At 43.1% G+C, this 23,284-nt stretch overlaps 1 protein-coding gene across 34 annotated transcripts in view; it reads left to right on the top strand.

Moving 5' to 3' along the window:
• Positions 1 to 19,200, top strand: part of Syne1 (spectrin repeat containing nuclear envelope protein 1) — a 471,163-nt gene extending 451,963 nt beyond the window's left edge. For 31 of the 34 annotated variants that reach the window (XM_063270573.1, XM_063270583.1, XM_063270581.1 and 28 more), the window contains 7 exons: positions 3 to 214; positions 4,210 to 4,410; positions 6,011 to 6,139; positions 7,714 to 7,926; positions 8,952 to 9,044; positions 10,393 to 10,451; positions 18,253 to 19,200. In XM_063270573.1, coding sequence (XP_063126643.1) covers positions 3 to 214; positions 4,210 to 4,410; positions 6,011 to 6,139; positions 7,714 to 7,926; positions 8,952 to 9,044; positions 10,393 to 10,451; positions 18,253 to 18,493 — 1,148 coding nt within the window. In that variant the 3' untranslated portion in view covers positions 18,494 to 19,200. The remainder of the gene's footprint in view (positions 1 to 2; positions 215 to 4,209; positions 4,411 to 6,010; positions 6,140 to 7,713; positions 7,927 to 8,951; positions 9,045 to 10,392; positions 10,452 to 18,252) is intronic. The other 3 variants (XM_063270618.1, XM_017590500.3, XM_039101509.2) reach the window with 1 other exon arrangement.
• The last annotated feature ends 4,084 nt before the right edge of the window (positions 19,201 to 23,284 follow it).

Below are 23,284 nucleotides of genomic sequence, written 5' to 3'. Positions count from 1 at the left end.
AGGTGTGATTGACCGCTGGGAGCTCCTGCAGGCCCAGGCAATGAGCAAGGAGTTGAAGATGAAGCAGAACCTTCAGAAGTGGCAGCAGTTTAATTCAGACCTCAACAACATCTGCGCCTGGCTAGGAGAGACCGAGGAGGAACTGGACAGGCTCCAGCACCTGGCGCTCAGCACCGACATCCACACCATCAAGTCTCACATCAAAAAGCTCAAGGTACCTGTCCTTGCTTTCCTTCCACAGAAGCCAGAAGGCCATGGTCATGCATAACAGCTAACACATCTCTCTCTCTCTCTCTCTCTCTCTCTCTCTCTCTCTCTCCTTGTCTCTCTATCTCTCTGTCTCTGCTTCTGTGTGTGTATGCTTGTATGTGCACACGTGTGTGCATGCCCACATACATGCATGTGTACATGTATGTAGACATGTTTATGTAGGTACAGAAGTACATATATGTACCCATGCTTGTAGAGACCAGAGGACAATCTCACTTCTGTATTTATCATTTTGGCTGTAGAGATTTTTTTATTTAATTGTTTCTCTTTTTTGAAATATTCATTGCCTAGAATGTGTGCATTGGCTATGTTGGCTAGCCAGTGAGTTTCAAGGATCTTCCCATGTTGCGGTGAATCATATATATACTGGCAGTGCCATCCATTCATAAACTTGTCTCTAGTTCTTCACTCTCACAGGGCAATAGCCAGAAAGTATCTGGGTTAATCTGAGCAGCATGACAGAAATGCCTAATGTAATTAACCCTAGAAGAGGCAAGAAAAGACTGGTGGTTTCTGAGGTGTTAGTTAGTGGTTGCTTAGTTTGGCCTCATGCACATGCACAGAACATCATAGTGGCAGGCACATGTGGAGAAGGATGCTGCTCACCTCATAGCACATAGGAAACAGGGTGAGAAGAAATAGCTAGGAAACCATATACAGCCTACAAAGGAGACAACTTTCTTCTCTATTTCTACTAGTTGGGCACTAGCTCCTAAATTTCTAGAACTTCCCCAACCAGAGATCAAGCATTCAACACATGAGACTGCTGGCAACATTTTACATTCAGATAATGTCTCTCAAGAATGAATAGAATATTCTCCTTTTCCCCAACCATTTTAAAACCCAAGCTGTTTAGGAAGTTGGTTTTTAAGACTAAAAACAATAATAAGACATGTTATCCATCAATCTACCATGTGAACTGTCCTTTAAGAGATTAATAAATTAGTGTTTAAGGATGGCCAGTTAGGTTCAATAAAGGTCCTGGGACCTCTAGAACCTATTCAATTTCTTCATAAAAGGAATATAAGTCTAATCAGAGCCTCGCACATCTCTGTAGAGCTGGAGAGAAATCATTCCCAAGGTCACTCTAGTGTGAGTCTGGGGGAGATCCATGAAATCATACAACCTCTCCAGTCAGTGAAAGGTACTGAATCCATTAGGGCCATGGCAAAAGCCATCACATAGAAATGAGTCAAGCAAAGCAAATCCATTGAGTTTCTGTGGTGAAACATTTGCCACTGGCCTCTGATTTTGTCCTGGGCTGGTGAATGCACAAATATTGTCCCTTAATTACAGGTCTGGCTCTTAGACATCCTCCCCCATGGAGCTGTACTCTCTTGCAGATGCTCGAGAGTCCGCTGTAGACCTGGGGTTGCATTTCTGTTCAGTATCTCTGTAGCTCTTGTGATTTTTGTCGGGAGAACATCAAAACATGTTTCTCCTCAGAACAGAGCCTCCAGGGTAATGAGCACATCCCTTTTTCTTCCCCTGCTCTTTAGGTTATGCTCCTCATTCCCTATTGACGCTATTGTGGCTTTTCTTTTGATGATTATTTTGCTTTCCTTTGAACCTCCAAACACAGAAAGAATCTTCCTGCATTTAAATCCCCAGAGAATTAACCCAGGGGATGCTCTTTGAGCCAGCCCAATGACCTCCAGGACAAAGCGCGTGTGTGGGGTGAGATTTACAGGAACCACATAATGAAAGGCATTTTCTCTACAGTTCCTGAAGCATTGTATCTAGGTAGCATTGCATTTTAAACAGGCCCCTTTAAAAGAAGACACCTTTCATTGACCAGAATCTCAGACTTAAGCAAAATGAGGCAGGAAAGTAAAATCCCGATGCCACTCTGTGTGACAAGCAAAAGACACTTGTCTTGCATCATTTCCTGATCCTTTATCAATAAATCAATGTTGTGGTAAATATTAAAAATGGCTGAACCTTTTAACCCACGCTAGCATTGGCACCCTTGGGCCACATGGCACTGCAGGGTACTTTCATCTCAGCAGCTCCATGCTGCCCCCAAGTATTCTCAGACGCAGGTGGTGCGTGAGCTGTTCCAGTTTAACACCTTACCACGCTGGTCCCTAGAGTTAGTTCTGGCACCGGAGGGCCATATGGAACTAACCATAATTTATCTTTGATTAGTATCTTTCCCCTCCTGGCAGCTCTCTGCTAGCTGAGAACTCTCCGGTTTCTAGCTACTGGTAAAATCAGGGCTCTAGAAGTCCAGCATGGGCTGGCCTATCACACTCCCTGCCACAGACTCTGCTCACACTCCTAGCAACCACCCCCTGGGAGTTAAAGTATAAACTCTCAACTATCTGGTGAAATCATGACTCAATAAACTGTAATTTAACAATCAGATTTATATGTTAAATTCTCCATCCATAATAAACTCATAACTAAACAATAAAGCTATAAACTGCCTACCTAGATAAAATAAATTGACCTACAAAATCCATCCCTTAAGAAATATTCATAAACTATCTAGGGCCATTTAAGACCACCCAGATCTGGGTCATCCTTCTCTGTCTTCATCTTGACTCTCCTTCCCTTCTCTCCCACCAAAACTTTGTCCCTGCCTTACTTTTTACTGTCCAATCATGGACCTTGACCTAACTTGTGCCAGCCCTCACCTGCATATAGTCATGAACCTACAGATCAATGTTCTCTGTCAACATACCCATGGAGTAATCAAGGATCTTTCAGAGCTTCTCTTGATCTATGCTGTCTTAGTGGTGGTATCTGGGGAATCGTGTTGAGGATCCATTGGAAAGTAAAAAAAAAAAAACAAGAAAAAAATTAACTTGAGTTAGGAACATGACAGAAATAATGATAAATTGTAAGAAAATTTACCCTGCGTAGTTTGATTTCCAGAATTGCTCACCCAATATGGATCTTTGGGTGTTTACCAGCACCCAAAACTTTCAGAATTAAAAACTCTCAGGTTCTTGGCACTGAGCTCTAAACTGTTTTGTTCTTGCCTACGGACTTTGTTTCTTTGCTTATTTTGTTGCCTTGTTTGTTTGTTTGTTTGTTTTTGAGGTCCAACTAAGTTGATTAAATCATGAAGTAGCTTATTAATTTTCTTCACCATAGCAACAGTGTGGCCTTTGACACAGTCATCATTAACTTGTGGGCCAATGTGCCTGTGTATTAGACCACTGGAGCCCAGAACCTCAGAACCCAAAGATATCTCATTTCACTCTTATACACAGAAGTTTGAGCGCCATTGGTTCACTGAAATAAGACTATCATGGAAATGTTTTAAAAAGCAATGTCCTCCTCCTCCTTCAAACTATAGAGCTAAGATTCCGGTTTTGCTGTGGTTGACGGTTCCTGCACAGGGTTCCGTTATTCAGACTTCTTCGCTGTACTGGCTAACGTTACTCTCTGTCAGGCTTCTCTTCCCCTTGGGAATTCTTTCCCTGTGTAATTCCTAATTTCCATTCTGCAATGACCTGGTAAACATCCTGAAAATGTAACAGTTCATGAAAATGTAACATCATTTTTCATGTGAACTCTTGAAACATGGATTGTGTGTGTGTGTGTGTGTGTGTGTGTGTGTGTGTGTGTGTGTATGTGTTGCACATGTGTGTCTGTGTGAAGGACAGGGGACTCTTGAGTGTGCTTCTGATAATACTCTTCACTTTTTGCTTGTGACAGGGTCCCTAACTGATCTAGATCTCAATAAGTAGGGTGCACTGACTAGGTATACTATAAGCCCCAGTAGTCTAACAATCGCCACTCCCAGCTCCGGGTTACAAGCATGTGTCACCAGACCAGGTTCTTTTGTGTGGGTTTTGGGGATTGAACTCAAGTTCCTGCTTTAACAACAGAGCTTTCTTCATCTCTGAGTAAAATGTTTTCAAGAGTCTTCAAAGTGCTTTTTAAAAAATGTTTCTCTCGCCGTTCTTGCTTGATTGCTCTCTTTAGGAGCTCCAGAAAGCCTTGGACCACCGCAAAGCCATCATCCTCTCCATCAACCTCTGCAGCTCTGAGTTCACCCAGGCCGACAGCAAGGAGAGCCATGACTTGCAGGATCGCTTATCCCAGATGAATAGGAGATGGGACCGCGTGTGCTCTCTGCTAGAGGACTGGAGGGGTTCGCTGCAGGATGCACTGATGCAGTGCCAGGTTGGTTGGGCTTTGGGCGGGTGATGATACCAGACCAGACACTACATTAGGGTTGCTTGAAGGATATGACTGCTCTTAAAGGCAGCATCTGAATGAGGTAACTGTTCTTATTAGGGGGGGAATGTGTTCAAGGAGTTTTGTCTAATCTTTGTAGATAAAAACCAGTGCTTACCAAGTTGACAGTCCTTCTTTGAGTTACTCATTTATTTCACTTACGCACTCAAAACACATTTACCAAACATTTAGACAGGTAAGCTTTGCACAGCAATGCCAGCATGACAGATCTCTATTCGTCCATTTATGCCAGTATTTGCCGAGGTTCTTCTGTGTGCCAGGTAAGGCTCAGAGCAATTGAGATACAGCCTAGTCTGTGCTTCTATTAAAGAGGCACTAGCAACAAAATCTATGGAGAAACTGACAGGATATCTCACTGGGTAAGGGTGCCTGTCACCAACTTGGAATTCATGTGGTGGAAGGAGAGAACTGACAACTGTAAGTTGTCCTCTGACCTCTACATGTGTGTCATGGCATATAAATGCCCACCCCCCACATGTACACACAAATAAGTGGAATATAAATGTAAGGTAAGGGAATAGTTATCCAAGGAATCAATAAGTATGGGTTGGGACTATAATGGCGAAAAGCCACTACAGGAGGGAGGGCAAAGGATCCTGTAGACATCTGAGTAGTACTGGAAGGTTGTTGTTATGAAGGAGTTCAGCAGATGGGAGGTCCAGAAAGTATAGGTGTCGTCTCTTTACGAGCAGGCAAGAAGGCAGTGTGGCCAAGTGATAGTCAGCAAGCCAGGAAATGATCAGGTCAAGGGCAAGGTCACACAGAACATCACAGCTCTGCCAGCCTTGGCCTGTATGCAACGGGATAGAGCAGGATGGGAAGCCTCCTGGGAAGTGGGTGTCCCTGCTGTGTCTACTAAAGAAAGGCAGTGAATGCCTTGTATGTGGGAGCTCATCAATAACAATGTCAAGTAAGGATGTAAGAAGATGAACGAAGGGGATATAGGATTGAGCCTGTGTCTTCAGCAGTGGAAAGATTTGAGCACACAGGGGTGAGTCATTTCTTTTCAGATTATCTATTAGCACTGCTAGGTTCTTGTTTTGTTTTGTTTTGTTTTGTTTCTCAGAAATTAAGTGTTTTAATGTCAGTGTGCTTTCTGTCTAAATGTTCCCACAAGGGTAAGTTAGAAGAAGCTTTAAGTAAACAGATAAAATCATGCTGTGTGAGTTACAACACGGCTGCTGAGGTAAGGCCGTAGCTACTCTACCTCCTATAACAAGCAGGGGCCTTCCTCAGAGCAGGGTCACGTACTGGTCATTATGGTGTTGTATGTTTACTGTTGACAGCCATAGAAAAGAATCGGTGTGCACCATTAACCCCAGCACTTGGGAGGCAGAGCCAAGCAGATCTCTGAGTTTGAGGCCAGTCTGATCTACAAAGAGAGTTCCAGGACAGCCAGGAACTTAAACTTTTACACAGAGAAACCCTGTCTTGAGAAAGCAAAAAAGAAAAGAAAGAAAATTGAAATATATTCTAGAAGATGATTTTCTATGTGCTGTTATTTCATGCTCCGTCTTTTTGATAGGATTTCCATGAAATGACTCACGCTTTGCTTCTCCTGCTGGAAAACACTGACAGAAGGAAAAATGAAATTGTCCCAATTGATTCAACCCTTGACCCAGAGACACTTCAGGACCATCACACGCAGCTCACGGTGAGAACTCTGGGTAATTTTTAAAGATCCATTAACAAAACAAAATAAAACCCTTGCATGCTCTCAATGTAGGCTCAAACTAAAGCCTCGAGCTTAGTTCTGTGAGGTTTCCAGTCATGAAACAAGCATGTATGAATCACTGAGGCCAACATGATTACCCAGTGCTCAATTATACTGTCTGAAGAGTTCTTTATCTCAGTTCCATTGTGTCTGTTAAGGCAGCCGTCTTAGGGAAATATACTTACTCTTAATTCAGATTTTGTTGGCTGTGTATGTCATCTTGAAGCATAGGTCTGGGTTTCTTTTTCTGTTGCTGTAAAATAAAATACTCTAACAAAAGCAACTTAGGAGGGAAAAGGTTTTCTGGCTCCTAATTGAGAATCCAGTCCATCCTGGCAGGGCAAGCCAAGCAGCACAAAGTTAAAGCAGCTGGTCCCATGGCATCAACTACCAGGAAACGGAGAGATGAATGAATGAATGAATGAATGAATGAATGAATGAATGAATGAATGAACGAGTGCTGGCACCCAGCTCTTTTTCTCCATTTATACAGTCTCAGGAATGGCCCCTCTTACAACCGAGACAATCCCCTGTAGGAATGGCCAGAGATTTGTACCCCAGATAATTCTAGATTCTGTCAGGTTGACACTTAACAGCATCTACCACAATGCACTTAGTCGCTTATAACTGTAAAACTGAAATTGAAACTATTTAAATGAAAAGAGATGGTTAAATCAATTCAAGAGGAATTCAACAGGCCAGGTAAGAGAAACACGAGCATTGGTGGCAAGTTTGCAGAAAGCTATGAGGTAACTTACTGCCATATCTTACAGAACCAAAAGTTATCTATCTCACAGAAGCTTTTTCTGGCATTAAATTCAACCAGAAAGAGAGCACCCTTCGAATCTCGTTTTTCTCTCTCTCTCTCTTTCTCTCTCTCTCTCTCTCTCTCTCTCTCTCTCTCTCTCTCTGTGTGTGTGTGTGTGTGTGTGTGTGTGTGGCCTTACAATGTTATGGCACAGCACTTAGAACCCATTAATCTAAGCTATTGAATGAGGAGCTTTAAATTCAGTATTAGAGGGAATCTTTGAAACCAATAGGAGATAATGATCCTTATGTATTTTTTTAACCTTGCTCTCTGGCAAAACCTTGCAAATTATCATTCACTGCAGAGCATTTAGAAAGATTTAGCTATACCTCAGAGTATGCCTAGATGCATTTGAGTTTTGCTGTACCTAGATTTTAATGTTTTATTTTTCTGTGTAACAGATTATCTTAGATCGCATTTTTATAGGAAATATCTTTACATCCCTTACTCAATTTAAACTTCCCCATAGTTCTTACTAAAAACCCATGTGTCCAATGAGACCCCTGAGCTCAGAGAATCTAAAGGTCTTTAAGAACATATTTGGCCATAAAGGTTGGTTAGCGTGGAGTCCTCGTACCACATTCCACAGGCTTCAGTCCTGTTTGGAGGCCCCGTGCCTTGGGAGGTTGAGATACAATGGCCCACTTGGGCAAGTCCCTCTAGGTACCGAAACATCTTAAAGAAATGTCTCCTGTTACATCCACAGCAAATAAAGCAGGAGCTTCTGAAGTCCCAGCTCAGAGTGGCCTCACTACAGAACATGTCTCGCCAGCTCTTGGTGAATGCTGAGGGTTCAGATTGTCTAGAAGCCAAAGAAAAAGTCCATGTGATTGGAAATCGGCTCAAGCTTCTCCTGAAGGAGGTCAGCCGTCATATCAAGGATCTGGAGAAGCTACTAGGCATGTCAAGCAGTCAGCAGGTAAGCCCCTCAGACACCGTATGCGGCATCACTTCTCCCAGAGGAGCCTGAAGCACCGGATCTCCACCTGTCATAGAAAGGCTCGGCTGTACCACTTGTCACACCCAGAGTGGCCACTCTCCGATCCGCTCTTTCAAGAGCTGTCTCAGAATACAAAAGCAGACTCCTAAACTTTTATAACAGGACGGTGCTTTTGATTCTGTGAAATCTAAGAGACCTCTTCAGCCTGCTACCTCCAACCCTGTTGCTGTGACTACTGTGGCATTTAATTTCAACCGTTTATTTAAGAAATGACATGTTTTCCGATATACAGCTGTGGCAGACCGGCAGCATGGTCATTGCATGTGGGTTCCGTGTTAAACACTGAGGAGCGCATGTACTCTGCTTCCTTTTGAATTGTTCATTTAGTCATTCGTTCATTCACTGAAATGGTCCTCTATGCAGTATTTTGCCCTTAAATAAACTCTATCACAGCCACACTGTTAGTTTTAAGACGTGCACCTAATAGATACAGTGGGGCTTGGTAAGGTTTTCAGCCATTCCGTTGTGAAATCTTTTCACAAACACCAAACTGCTCATTTGTCTGGAAGTATTCAAAGCACAGCGTCCCCTGAATCACAGCAGAGTAGAAGCTATTAAGTTTTCCTGACCTTACAAAGCAGACTCCTAGACAGCTGTCACTTGTTTCGATCATAAATGAATTGGACTCTGTCCTGAGTGACCTGTACTTGTAAAGGGACTCTCCTCACCAAGCAACACCCTCCAACCCCAAAGCCAGTAATCATCCCACTGTGCTCATGTCACAAAGAGATATCAAAGCCACAAAAATAAAACACTAGCTATGTTTTCCAGAAGGGCCGAGCTTATTCCAAGAAATTCCAGAACCCTCAAACAAGGTTTTGCTCTTGTCATCCGAATCAGGTTTGCCTGCAGATAGTCTGATCTTTATGATGGAGCTGAAGAGGTTGCTCTGGGATGTGGAATTGTTGAATGCCTCCTCCTCCTTCTTCTTTTTATTCTCGCAGGATTTGTCTTCATGGTCTTCTGCAGATGAGGTGGACACGTCGGGGTCAGTGAGTCCTACATCAGGAAGAAGTACCCCAAACAGACAGAAATCGGTAACTTTTTGTTGGCCCTTTCCAATTGGTCCATGGTGGGAAGTGTGAGATGTGACAGGTTTTGTGACTACAGGGTCCACAGGTTCAAAACACGGGCCCCCAAATAGGAAAGGGCAGTTACCCATGTGAATTTATGTCTCCAGTCTTGTAGTGTATTCTCAGCAATAAAAAAGTGATTTTGTTTTTGTTTTTATGTTTTTCCCCCTTTTAATGAGCTCAACATGTGCCTCATATGCAGGAAGGATATTTCTTTTTTCTTGATCAAATGGCCATTTCTAGAAGTGGTACTCATGTGTACCATTGATGGCTCCCTTCTTCAAATTACTACTGGCATGTCCACTAAAAATGGTGGGTTGTCGTGCCCAGAAGTGCCTCAAACAGTGGAGGCGAATCATGAGCATCTTGTGAGTCACTGAATTGACAGGACAGATGAAAGTGGCATTGACTCTCAAGAGAAAGGGCTTCTGAGTAATGACACCCAAGGGCTTCTGGGTATTAACGCTGAAAGGGCAACTACTCAAGCCTACACCAAACCCTGCCCATGTGGAAACTGCCTCACCAGAGCACATAGATGATAAAAGGCAGAGCTGTCCCCTGCTCCCCTCTCTACCTCAGTTCTCTCTGCATAGGAGCTTCTTTTCATTTTTTGTTTGATTTTTTTGGTCTGGCTTTATAAGTATATGCATTCCATTTCCCCTTAGAGTATAGAAGTAATAATTTCATTTGTATTTTGTCATATATACTTACGTTCTATGCTGATACATGTGTTATCCTTATTAGACATTTGTTTGTGTTTTACCAACATTCACTAGTTTCCTATAGATCCTAGTTTAAGAATGTGAAGGAACACTGGCTTTTCAATTCAAAATTTAGCCTCGATTTGTCTCTCGAGGGTGTAACATGTCGAGTTTCACCTCAGTTTCCTATTCAAATTCTTACTATCGACTCTGTGCCCTCCAGGTTGCCAAAATGCAAAAGCCTGTGTGAATTATTTCTGAAGTAGGCAGAAGGATGAAGTGAGCTTCATGTTTAGAATTACTAAATGCACAGAGAATCTTATAACACAGAGTCATCTTCACTTTAGCCAGGAGGAATGGCAGAGGCTGTGTCTACTGTGGGCACAGGCCACAGTCGTATCTCACATTGAATTAATGGCTGATACTGTAAATATGAGTCTAGCCCACTCCTTCCACTGAAGAAAAGCCAGTTTCCTTGGTCCATGGGTACCGATCATTGCATTTGATTTGTTTGCCTTTTGCTGCCTTCTTAGTTGTGCTCATTGGTTAGCTTGTCTTTATTTGCCTGGACTGAACATTCTTCTTTCTTTACCCCTGTTCATTGCAAACAGCCACGAGGCAAATGTAGTCTCTCACAGCCTGGACCCTCTGTCAGCAGCCCAAAGAGCAGGTACCTTGTTCTCCTGGTTTCCACCTGTTCTAGACCACCCCCCTAAGAGGATGATAAAAATTGCCCATGAGTTAGGGAAGCCTCTAATCTGGTGTGTGTCGGGGGTAGTAGAGATGTTTCTGTCTATCCATAGAGAACAGGTAAATATCATAGCAGAATTGGTCTTCCATCAAAATTTTGTTTTCCTGTATTTACCTGATCTGATCTTATGGATCAAAAGATGCACTACGTGTCCATGAATATGCAATTCAATTAGTGGCTCAACTGCCATTGGTTCATGGCAGATTTTATCATCCTCTTTCCTTCTCAATCTTACAAGAAGGCAGGTAACTGATCAGTGAATTATTTCACCTCTCACAGAACCCACAAATCTGCATAAAATATACTAACATCCCCAATTTTTTTTTTAATTTTACCTTCCCGTTTTATCCAGATTGTGGGTTTTAGATTTTTGAAACCGCCAAGCCAAATGTGGTGTTCTTCATTTAAAATCACGAAGCACTTTTCTAGCCTCTTCTGCTTGCCCTAACATTCGGCTCCTAGCAACATGCTCCAGGGGCGGCCCTTGCGCTACTCAGTCGCCCCTGTACTCCACTGCCACTGCACCTCACCACGTTTGCCTCTCAGGGTCCCCTCTGTCCCTGCAGTTAGCAACGCTTCGCCTTTTCTGTTGTTGGTGTGGTGTCTGTACGCCTCTGACCTTCCACCACTCAGCTTTGTTTCCCCAGAAAACCTTTTTCTTTCTTTTCTTTGTCTTTTTTTCTTAATTTCTTTCATTTTGTGAAATGAAAATACTTTTCTCGTAGCTGGGTGTTCAGTCACAGTTCCAGCCAGTTTCCTATAAACTATCTGCCCCTTTGGAAACTAATTAGCACTGAGAAGAAATCTAAATGGAGATTAGAAAAGACATAGCTGTAACTGCCCCCTCAAAAATAGTCTTGGTTTATCGGGCACGCAATGGGTGGCGGCTATTTTCTGCTACATCCCTACTCAGCTGAAGGAATAGCAATACATTCATGTTTCAAGCCCCTTTTACTGTTACCCCCTTTCCCCTGCTTTTATTTTTATATTGGTTTGGTTGGTTGATTGGTTTGAAAACAAGTTTCTGTTTTTGTTTTCAACAACCTGTAATAAAATAGCAATGATGAAATGTGGAATAAAGTTCCCCAAGACCTAGGCAGAGAACGATGGTCATCTGTGGGTGGTCTTATGCCCTCTTAGCCACCAACGAGGAAAAGCAGTCACCTCCTGGAGGTAGCATTGTATTATCTAATTCCCACAAATTAATTGTGGACGTGCCATGGCCAGAGATGAAGACATCCCACAGCAGCCCTTTGAGATAACCACAAGCCCGGTCTCCTGATTGACAGAAGGGATTTTGCTGATAAGGAAGGAAGCAGTAAGACAGTAGCAAGACCCCATTGGCTCACAAATACCAAATCTATCTGCTCTCCTTGCTGCCACCTAAACCTTCTGAATATGTCTAAGGTGTTGTTTCTGAGGGCACCGATTGCTTTCATGTGCCTAACAGGGCTTTTGCCAATGGGCCTGCCACATTCCTGCTGCGATACCCACGAAGCTCCTATTGGCTCTGTTCTGCCCAGCATCTCTAATTAACACTTGTCTGAAAATTTACCACTGCTCACTTGGTTACTTGGGAGGGAATCGATTACAAAGACGCTTTGCCTTGATGACATGCTCCATCAAACACCTTGGCAAACAAGCTATGGTTGAACATTCTGGGGCTTCTTAACTCCATGGCACCTTGGATTGGGTGCACTCAACCCTGTCCATGGGCACAGAGGGGATATTCACTTTATTTAAAGTGTAGGCAGCCATCCATGCCTTGACCTGGAGTCTGGCCTTGTGTTTGATCTTGCACTGCTCCAACAAATCCGGAAGGTTGTGGAAGAAGCCCCGGATTTAGAGACAGATGCTGTCTTCTGCCAAGAAGGAGCTAATTTGGGAAGGTATTGGTTTAAAGGGAAAGGTTGTATTTTGTTGTAATTTCAACTCAATGGTAACAACATCCTCACCTGTTACATATTTCACTTGAAATTTAAGTTAAAAATTCCCTGTCCTCATTGAATATTATAATAATCTAACTAGAGGTAGGCCCATAGTTACTCAAACTTACAAAATCAATACATGATGGTTTCTTCAATTAAAGGTTTGCAATGTACGAGAGTCCAGAGATTCTTAGAATCAATTACAAGGAGCTTCCAAAGAACTTGCCAAGATTATAAGAAACCAAAAATAAAACAAAATTGTGCCTGCATTTATACTGCCCCATGACACTTGTGGGGTTTTATTTGAGGTTAAACACTTAGAAGTGTGCCTTCAGAATAGTGCTGTTTGTGGCTCAGCATCTGACTTAAGATTTTGTAACCCTGTCACCAAACGTCTTCCATACACATATGCATGGATAAGCAACAGTTTACAAAGAGGGAGGATGGTGTGCTGGTTTCAGCACGATGATAGACTGTAATTCTTTTTCCCTGTGTGGGATGAAGGATGAATTCACTCTATAGCTGAGAACACAAAGAGGCAGAACTTTTCTGGATGCTTTTACTTTTGGCATCTTCTACACAGAGAATTAAGAAGAAGCAACAGGAGCTGAAAAGGACTGGCTGAAGTCCTGGTAGGAGGGACAAGAAAGAGGCATCCTTTCAAATAGATTCAAGGTAGTCAAATATATTTAAGCACGCCAGTAAGGGGTCTCTTTTGCTTGTTCAGTTTATGGTGAAATTTGTTTTCCAATTTCTTCTGTTGAACACTTCCTGGAAGCCCATTGTTCAAAGCATCCAAAAGTCTTAGCATAAAGCATTTGCCCTTAGAGAGCCAGCCACCTGCATGCTCCAGGACAGCTGTGGGCTGGGACACCAACAGGCTTCTCTTTTGCTCTTTTGCTCACTTTTGAAGTGAGGTGTCCCAGTGTTTGGGGGTAAGGAGTCAAGCAGTTTGCGAAACCGTATCTTTGAAATCACTGTTAGTAAGTCAAAAATGTTTTCTGGAGAAAACAGACTGAACTCAGCAGTTTTCAATGCTGTTTCTCAGCACCCCCAACCCACACAGAGAATAACTGTTAGGTGCTGGCATTTATTTTGTACTTAATGTGTTTCAAGCACTATGCTATGCATTGTGTGTGTTACCTCAGTTAACCTGAAATTCCTGTGACATGGCTAGCTAGATTCCTCAACCTACAGACAAGGGCCTGAGAAGTGTGAACACAGGTCTCACAGTACTCTGGGCCCTACCATACTGAAAAGACACTTGTCTCCCAGTGGAATGTCCACAGTAGGATAAACCAAGCAATGTGAGCATAGGACCAGGTGAACATTAGAATTGGAACAAGGGAATAACAGAGGCCTCAGGTGTTTCTTGCAATTTGCCTTCTCAGCACACATCTAGGAAGTACTGAATTTCAAAGACTATATAGATGGACAGCTAGAAATTTCTGTGTATGAAATTTATTTATTGTGTCTAACCAGTGTCAAACTGAAAATACCCCCCTCACTTTGTAAGATGTATGCATCTAATTATCTCATATTAATATCTCATTGGTCCTATAGAATTTGAAAAATGAGTTGCCTACTATATGACAATTCTCAGGCCTCTGTATTTTCTTTTTTATGCACACTTTTTTTGTATCATTTATTTTTAGGCCCTGTCCCATCCCTCCATCCTCTGTATGTGTTCTAGAAAAGGGACAGTCATTTATCCATCAATTTGAAAGAGAAAAGAAAGACAGGATATATATTTACTTGGAGTGAATAGGCACATGTTATTATGGACAAAATTACATAAAATGTGATTCCCATTGAGAATCACACAGTTAAGCTTTCCCATACAAATGTAGTCTACACTGTCACCCACATTGTACAAAAGCCACTGGAGAATGGCCATGACTCCACTTATCATCACTGCTCTGCCTTCTGTTGAATTCCACAGTACACTTGAAACTTGAATGATCTTAGATTAATACAAAAATAAGCACCCTTTTACTTTGAGATGATCAACCTATTGGTACTAAAATCTCTAAGACAGAGTCACTCAGATGAAGCAACTTTGAAACTACAGGAATTGTAGTAGTTACTCCAGGTTGGGTGAAGACTTGTCTCAGTTGGTAGACTGGACATTTAGTCAACTGCACTGATAGCCACTAAGTACTACATGTTCTCTTCGTCCCTGCCTCAGCCCATTAGTTCTCGCTAAGGTGGCATTCAACCGTAGAACTCAGGTGGTGGTTACATTTTACTAAAGAATGCTCTGGTGTTGTTAAATGTGCCATGTCCTTCAAAGGATTCTGTCACATGTGAGCCCATGCTCTCCAAATGATGACCTTTCTAGTTCTTGTTAGGAATGAACTGGTCATGACAAAGCCTCTGTTTTTGATCCTGACCTTTAACCTCACAGAAGTTAATAATTGACAAAGAGGAGCTATTCAGCTTCATTTGATTGAATTCTCAATTGTTTTGTGGACCTTTGCCCATCCCTAAAGTATCTAATATCTTCTGACGGAAGTGGTCCTGAGAAACGGAGTGTTTTCTTCTGCCATTGTGCTGTTGTTTATCCAGGGTCAATGTTGTTTCACCAGGGACTATTTTCACATCAACTTGTACTGAAGGATCACGCCAAAGAAAGACCCAGTACAGAGTCTGCCTTCCCTTTTATCCCATATTTCTCAGGACACTTTAAAGTGAACTATTGAATAAGCCATCAAATTAAAAAATGGCTTTGGTCTTTAATATACTAAGCCATCCATCTTTTTCAAAAATAAGAAAAGGGAAGCCAGAGAAGCAAGGTTAGCTACCTGTGGATTTTGTGACCTCCTGGAAACATAGTCCCCTGTCAGTGATAGAATAGCATGTAACAAATGCCTTTATGACTAGAAATATTGATCTTAAGCACAAGCAAACCACTTCCCAATATTTTAGGATGAAAGCATTGGTGTTTGCTTCTAGGTGTGAAATGTATGTAATGTGCCAGTCATTCATGTCACCAAGTGAAGGATCATAGTGTATCAAGGAGTGTGGTGGGGGCGATCTTGATAGATTTTTTTTTATAAATGTGTCATTTGGCTCCTGTTAGAGTCAGGGTCCTGAAGCTGGGAAGATAGCTCAGTTATGTGCTTGCTGCATGAGCATGAGGATGTGAATTTGGACATTCAACATCCAAGTAAACTACACGTGAAATTCTGGTGCCAAGGAGGCACAGACAGAAGTGCTCAGCACTTTATTGGTCAGCTAGTCTTGCTGGGTGTCTGAGCTTAGGTTCAGTGAGAGACCCTCTCTCACAAAATAGGAAGGATAGCAATAGAGAAAGACATCTGATAACAACGTTTAGTCCCACAACCAACCATACATACACATACACAAAAAAATGTACACATACCACACACACACACGCACACACACACACACACAAATTGATCCTTAAAGAGGGTCCAAATTGTGATCATTGAAGCCTCAGGCTGTTCCTTCACTGGGCCCCTTGCTAGTGATCTGAACTTGAGCCTTCATTCTGTGAGCCTTCTCTCCATCGCCTGGAAGATGAAGCTAGTGTGTCCATACCTCAGGAGTCTGTTGAGAGGAGTGAATGAGGAATACCCAAGTGTTGCCTAGCATTATTCAGAGTAAGTGTTAACTCTCCTTAGCTACTTACCTACAGCATGAGCAGAAAGGCTACATATCCCACCCTATCTAAGCATTAATATTTTATAATTGGGTAGCTTAGAAAATTTCTATTCCACCTCCTCTTCCCCCAGTAAGGCACATAACATACTTATTTTACATCTTACTGTTTTTCCTAGAAATATACATTTTCTACTATCCAGCTGGTTAGGAATAACTTACTAGATTTGGCATCATGGAATTTTCCATTAGATGGTGAAGGAACTCTTTTGATCTCTCAGTTGGGGCCTGTTTATATTGACAAGTTAGTAGAACTCACACACCACATAGAACATGGAGTTGAAAAGCTAGAAGCCTCCTGGCCTCATTACAAGAGCCTGTCACACAGAGGCAAGCTGAGTTGGTCAGGGTTGCACTGCCTCTCATTATGGGCCTCAGAGAGAAGTGAGGTTGTAGTTTAGGGTGGCGATTTTTCTCCCTCCATTATACTTCAGAGCCCTATTAGAGACACGGGCAGTGTGAACTGCTTAGGACATTAACACTGGCCTCTCTCCTATACTTCCTTTACAGTTGAGTAGCAGATTTGAGTAGCTCCTCTATTCCCTGTAAGAGGATTATGCCTGTATTTTTACTTTAACATTTCTCAGGCACCGCCCCTCCTCCCCCACTAATCTCAGGGTAATCCATCTTTAACAATTAACAGCCAACTGGGAAGCTGCAAACATCCTTCCTGTTTTCTTAGAATCTAAGCCTGTGCAGTTACCGACATAAACTGTATATCTCTTCTTATAACAAAGACACATGATGCCCTTATGTCTAATCACACTTAACTCTTGAAGGAATTCAGACTAGGTCTTTGGGAATACATCTTCTTGGCATATCTAGTATTTTTTTTTTCTCACAGGATGCCGTCAGATATATGTGTCCAAAAAATAGCTGTTGTAAAAACAAACAAACAAACAAAAAAATCTTAGCCATTTTCACAAGTAACCCAACAGAGCATTAATTAATCTCTGCTCCAAGAAGACACCCATACCAACTTAGCACAAACCTTCTTCCACATTCAGGACTTCAGCCACTCTTATGAATGCCCAAACCCCCTGTGCTTTCCCTAATGCACTTAAGGCAAAATAGGAAAACTTGGCACTTTGAATCTGGGAGGAGCTTCAAGGTGACAATCTTTCCTCTCTAGGAAATAGTGGCCATCACACTAGAATCTGCTCTTCACCAGTTGTGTTTGGTAGGCAGACTCCATTGCTGTGCTTCGTGTGGTTTTGAAACTGTTATTCTTTGAAACATTATTCCCGACAGAAATCACTTGAAATACTCACTATCAACATGCACCGATCAAGTTCTTCAGGTAGAGCCACAGTTACGTTTTCCCACACAAATGCAGTCTACACTGGCACCCACATCTATGCAAAAGCCATTGGAGAGTGACCATGAACAAGTCCACTTATCAAAGTTGTTCTGTCTTCTGTTGAATTCCTGAGCATTCTCAAAACTTGTATGATCTTTCTTAGGTCAGCAAGTTAATACTAAAAAGTGCCGGGAACCGATGCTGGGATGGTGCAAGATGAAACCAGGGCATAGGCTGAGATAAAGTAGTTCCTTCATCAGAGCAGTGTGGCTGAGGGCATTCCTACCCTGTACTCCACAGATTCCGTCTTACTCAGGGTGCTTAGAAGTGACACACTAACTAAGGTGTTCTCACAGTTCATTTTGTCTGTGTTCCTGATATTCTGAAAGCAAAACAACAACAATAAACACATCAAACATCTATCATCTATATCTTAATTATCCTGAATTTATTTCATTTATGCAATTACCACTATTGATGGGAAAGGGTTTATCAAATTGAGTGAAGGGAGCCTAAGTTGAATGCATTCTGTCACATTTAATTGACCGATTGGATGTTTAGTTTCAAGTTACTGTCCTTGCCAATCACTGTTCCTTTGGTAGTAGGGAAGCCACTCTGGAAGCCTGCAGAAGACTCACAGCTCTTATTTTGGTGGTTGGGAAATGACATGGGCACCCTACAGAAGGCTAGTGCCGAATTGGGTTGTGTTTTGCATGGCCCTTTATGTCCCAGGAAGGCACTAAAGCAAAAAATGCTAAGCAAGCCCATTTGAGTTGAGTTGAGATGTTTATGTCAATTTTTCCCTTAGGTCCACAAAAGGTGGCTCCGATTCCTCCCTTTCTGAAACCAGGCCAGCACGGGCAGGTCGAGATTTCTTGTTCCGGGTCCTCAGGGCAGCTCTTCCGATTCAGCTGCTCCTACTACTCCTTATCGGACTCACCTCCCGTGTACCCATATCGGAAGAAGACTACAGCTGTGCCCTCTCCAACAACTTTGCCAGATCGTTCCATCCCATGCTCAGATATACCAACGGTCCTCCTCCCCTCTGAAGCAAGCACACGTGCAGGCAGCAAGAGGGGAAGCAGGTCCAAAGCAACCCCAGGCTGTCAGAGAAGGTGTGATCTTGGCAGAGGTCATCATATGGCAGCTTCCGTTCTCCCTAACCCGTGTATAAAAGAAGGAAAAAAAAGCCTTTGGACATGGACAGTAAACAACAGGAGGCAAACAAACATGTAATTGGTACAGTGTCATTTGACACTCTGAGCCTTAATACTAAAGAAATTAGGGACATATAGGGTTCCCTAGACCCATGAAGTCTGGGCCTTTGGCGTAGCCAATGGCTCTCCCTACTGGGCCATCTGGGCAGTTTTCCTATGGTGCTGCTCGATCAACCCGAAAGCCCCTCTCCCAGGTACCATGTCAGTATCATACAATCCACCAACCCACACCTGCTGGAGGGGTTAGGACCTCCTCACCATTTTTAGGAGTTTACGTGGCAGCTTCCTTTGTACCTTGTTTTCTTTGGGGCATGATGTTTTAATGTTGCTTTAGAGGTACAAGCTGTAAATTTGAAAGGCACTTTTTTTTTAAAAAGGGTATAAAGAAAATCTGGATGTAATAAGTAAAATCACAGAAAGCTTTATGTGAAGAAAATTGAATGTTATGGTATAAAAGAGATATTTATGTATGTACAGTTTGCTACAGCCAAGTTTCTGTTTGTTGATTTCTTTGCATTTATTATAGATATTATAAAGACCTTCGTCCGTGTCTTTTCTTCCTTTAAAACATAACTTGAATTTTCATCATTCATTAAGATGCAGCCTAAATGATCTTTTTGTGTTAATCCGTACTTTATGTATGGCAATATAATTTACATGTTAAATAGCACATATATGGATGCTTTGTTATAGGAGGGAGAGGGGGAGGAGAGGAAGAGGGAGAGAAATTTGAAGTCATAGAATAAGTTTCTCCCTGAAAGCAAATTTGAAAATAAAACCAAACCACATTTTCTTTTCTTTTTTTTTCTTTTTAGTGCTAAAGACGAGTTTTATTTTCAGGTACATCAGGGTTGACCTTCATTTAGTCCCTCAAGGCAAGTGACTAAAAGGTGAGCCCAATTGACTATTACAAGCAGTTTTTATCCTTTTTTTTTTTTTTGCTTTTTTTTTATCAGAAAGCTTTTTTTTTTTATTAACTTGAGTATTTCTTATATACATTTCGAGTGTTATTCCCTTTCCCGGTTTCCGGGCAAACATCCCCCTCCCCCCTCCCCTTCTTTATGGGTGTTCCCCTCCCCATCCTCCCCCCCTTGTCGCCCTCCCCCCAACAATCTAGTTCACTGGGGGTTCAGTCTTAGCAGGACCCAGGGCTTCCCCTTCCACTGCAAACCACATTTTCTAAATGGGTCAATATGGCAGGTGGCTGGTCCGGTCTCCTGTCACTAAGGCAGTCAGTAGAATCAACAAGAAATCCCAGGTTTCACAAGCACTGCCTCAAAGGAACAATTCAAACATGTTGGATTCTTTGTGAATACAAAACCCAAAGTGGGTCTTGCTACTTCAGTAGCAAGGAACTCACGAGAGCTGTTTTGCTACACAGGAAGAGGCACAGGAAGTTGAATGCACATATTCCTTATGAAAACTAGAGAGAAATACCTAATATTGCCCTTTGGCCTCTGATCTAAATTTTTGGGTTTTACCCACACTTGCTTTTTCTTTTTCTTTAATGGATGGAGCTAGAAGGTAAGGGTACACTGTCAGGAAAAGGTAGCTAGAGGAAGTGTGTACCCACAGAGGAACCTGGAGGAGCCTCTTCCTGTGTAGCAAAACAGCTCTCGTGGGTTCCAGTTTCCCATCGCACACTCTTGTCTGTTCCCTTCACACAGTTAGGAAAATCCCTTAAGACTCCTGTGAGAGGCCTCTGCTCCAATCAACCCCAAAGGTGCACATGGCCCATGAATCTTCCTGGAGCCCCCGTTTATAGTGCTTCTTTTCCATTAAGCTCCCGTTGATTCTTAGCTGCTAGGTAAGCTAAAACCTTCCTTCTCTAGTATTTGTGTTTTAATATATAAGATGCCAACATGCCATCATCAGCCAAGATAGGATTGAAGGGTTAGAAGCCAGGTAGGGCTTTTATAGTGAGGTGATATCTCAGAGGGAGAGGGAGAGGAGAGGGAGAGGAGGCGAGGGAGAAGGGGAGGTGGAGGGGGAGAGTGAGAAGGAGAGGGAGAAGAGATGGAGAGGAGGAGAGGGGGAGAGGGAGAAGGAGAGGGAGAAGAAGAGAGGGAGAGGAGGAGAGGGGGGAGGGGGAGAGGGAGGGGGAGAGGGAGAGTGAGAAGGAGAGGGAGAGGAGGAGAAGGAGAGGGAGAGGGGGAGAGGGAGGGGGAGAGGGAGAGGGGGAGAGGGAGGGGGAGAGGGAGAGGGGGAGAGGGAGGGGGGAGTGAGGGGGAGAGGGGGAAGGGGAAAGGGAGGAGAGGAGAAAAGAAGAAAGTTGATTTCACTCTACCCTATGATCTTGCCAACTATAGGCCTTGGAGAGTGAATTGATGCGAATGAAATCTTAATTTATCATTGATAATTTTAGGAAGTGCATGTATAAATATACATTTGGAGCTTCTCTTTGAAATAGAAGGTTCCCATTGCCCCAGAACATGCTTCTAAGTTGTGGTGAATACTGGTTTGCGTTGGTCGCTCTCTATGAATTTGAAAGGACAGGTTTCCATTTGCTGTATGTCCTCTCCACTTCCTTCACCACCTGTGCCACACTAACCCCCTAAATAAATCATGTAGGCCAATCTGGTGCCCTTACAAGGCCCTGAAGCTGTCTGCTGTAGTTTCTACAGTGGAGTAGGCTGGGTACCATCTCAGCCAAGGTCTGTTCCAGAGCTTCATAAGCTGAAGAACTTGAACTCGCTTCAGATCTGCCATCCATCCCTGGGGCAGGGCCAGGCCTTGCATTTGCACATCTCCCTGGCTGGTGGTGTCTCCGCTGTGGACAAGCACTTCTTCATTCTTACTATCCCTTCCCTCCCTTCTCAAAAGACAGCTCACAAGCCACCTCCTGGTTGGAGAATATTCTGGTCCCCTCTCAACCCTCCTTGACTTCCCTGCACTGAGCATTCTTCATGTGACATTTCTAAGCATGAATGCTGTGTTGTCTTCTGTCTGGTTTCTACCTAACTTCCCCCATGATAACTCCCAGGAAGGATGCTCCTTCTGACAAATGAACGGCAGCTTTGAGAGACAGCTAGCAGCACGTGATCAGAGCTGAAGGAACCTCTGGGAACAGGTCCTAGATGGGGCATTCTTCTGCTTCCACTCCCCTCTCATGACCCTATCACTCCTGCTTTGAGCAGAAGCTTGGCCTCCAGCTCAGTTCAGTCCTTACAGGTCATGGAGCTGCAGTGTGAAGCAGCCTTAAGGGACCTCAGAGACATCTCTCCATGTGCAGCTGACTCTGCACACTTCACACTGTTGAGGAACCTGGTGTTAAGAATGTCAGAAGCAAAAACATGTTCTTTCCACTGGGCTGGTTATCAAACCCAGGGCATCGTACATGCTAAGCACATTGTGACTGAAGTACACCCCAGACCCTACAGAAAGAAAAAATGATTTCATTAACTCCATGAAACACCCAAAAGTATATGACATGAGCTTCCATAAGCATTAAAAACTGTATTCCACATTGCATGTAGAATGAAGTAAGGAATCTGTCCAGGTAAATCCAGGGGGCAGATCAGGCTCTTCTCCAGATGGTAGCATGGCCGTTTAAACATTGTCATGCCAGTGACAGATGAGACCTGCCCAGGGCCCTCCTCATCTTCAGTGCTTAGGGAAGGGCATGGGAGCATCAACCCCTGAACGCACCTGTTACCCTGGCAACACCCAGGGATGATTATCAAAGGCTTAGTGGAAGGAATGCATATGCTGAAGACTATTGAGGATAAAGGGCAGTGATGGTTGTTGATGTCACATTTCTATAGTATGGGCCGTCAGTGTTCCAACCATGTGCTGAGGAGAGGGATGATGTCCCACGTATATGGGGTAGGTAAGGAAGGGCATGGGTATGTTGGTAATGAGATGTGCCCAATATGAACTGTCAGCAATGACACACAAGGAGGAAGTCTACAAAAAAGAGACAGGAAAAATATAGGGTAGGTAAGCTAGGAGCTCAAAGCAGTGACTTAATAAGAAATGCAAGATGGAGAACAAGCTTCTAGGTAAACAGTATTGGAGGTAGATGAGCACTAACACACACACACACACACACAGAGAGAGAGAGAGAGAGAGAGAGAGAGAGAGAGAGAGAGAGAGAGAGAGAGAGAGAGAGAAGGTTTGCTTTGCCAAAACTCCAAAGGAAATTAAGCAAGCGGTTATTGTAGAGAGGCACCCTGGGGTAGACTGAGAGGCACACTACAGTAGACTGATTTGCAGCCTTTATCCTAAGTCATGTTACATTTCAGCAAGTCATATAGAAGTATACAGCAAAAACAGTGGAGTGAGGAGTGAGGTGATTTTGGAAGTCTGGTCAGAACCAGGTGATCAAAACCTGGGAGGAGCTGTGGGTGTAGCTGAGGACAGCCGAGGACAGTTCGCTAGTTGAGTTCTTTGTTCCATAGTTTCCTATACACTGTCACCATCAATCTAAGACTCATAGAGAACTGTACTGCAGTTACCAGCCCCAGAAGGCATTGCAAGTAGGCCAATCAAAGACTGGGACAGACCATATGCATCCCATGCCCACTCTGTGGAGAGAAATGACTCCAGCCTTTGTAGACTTAAGTCCTAGCTAGAACTTCAATCCTCCCTGCTCATTACCCATTCATAGCAGTCCCTATTGGG

Source organism: Rattus norvegicus, chromosome 1 (assembly GCF_036323735.1).
Source record: "Rattus norvegicus strain BN/NHsdMcwi chromosome 1, GRCr8, whole genome shotgun sequence".
Classification (NCBI taxonomy): Eukaryota; Metazoa; Chordata; class Mammalia; order Rodentia; family Muridae; genus Rattus; species Rattus norvegicus.
The sequence above is the reverse complement of the archived record's forward strand: the minus strand, read 5'-3'. Positions and strand labels throughout refer to the sequence as shown.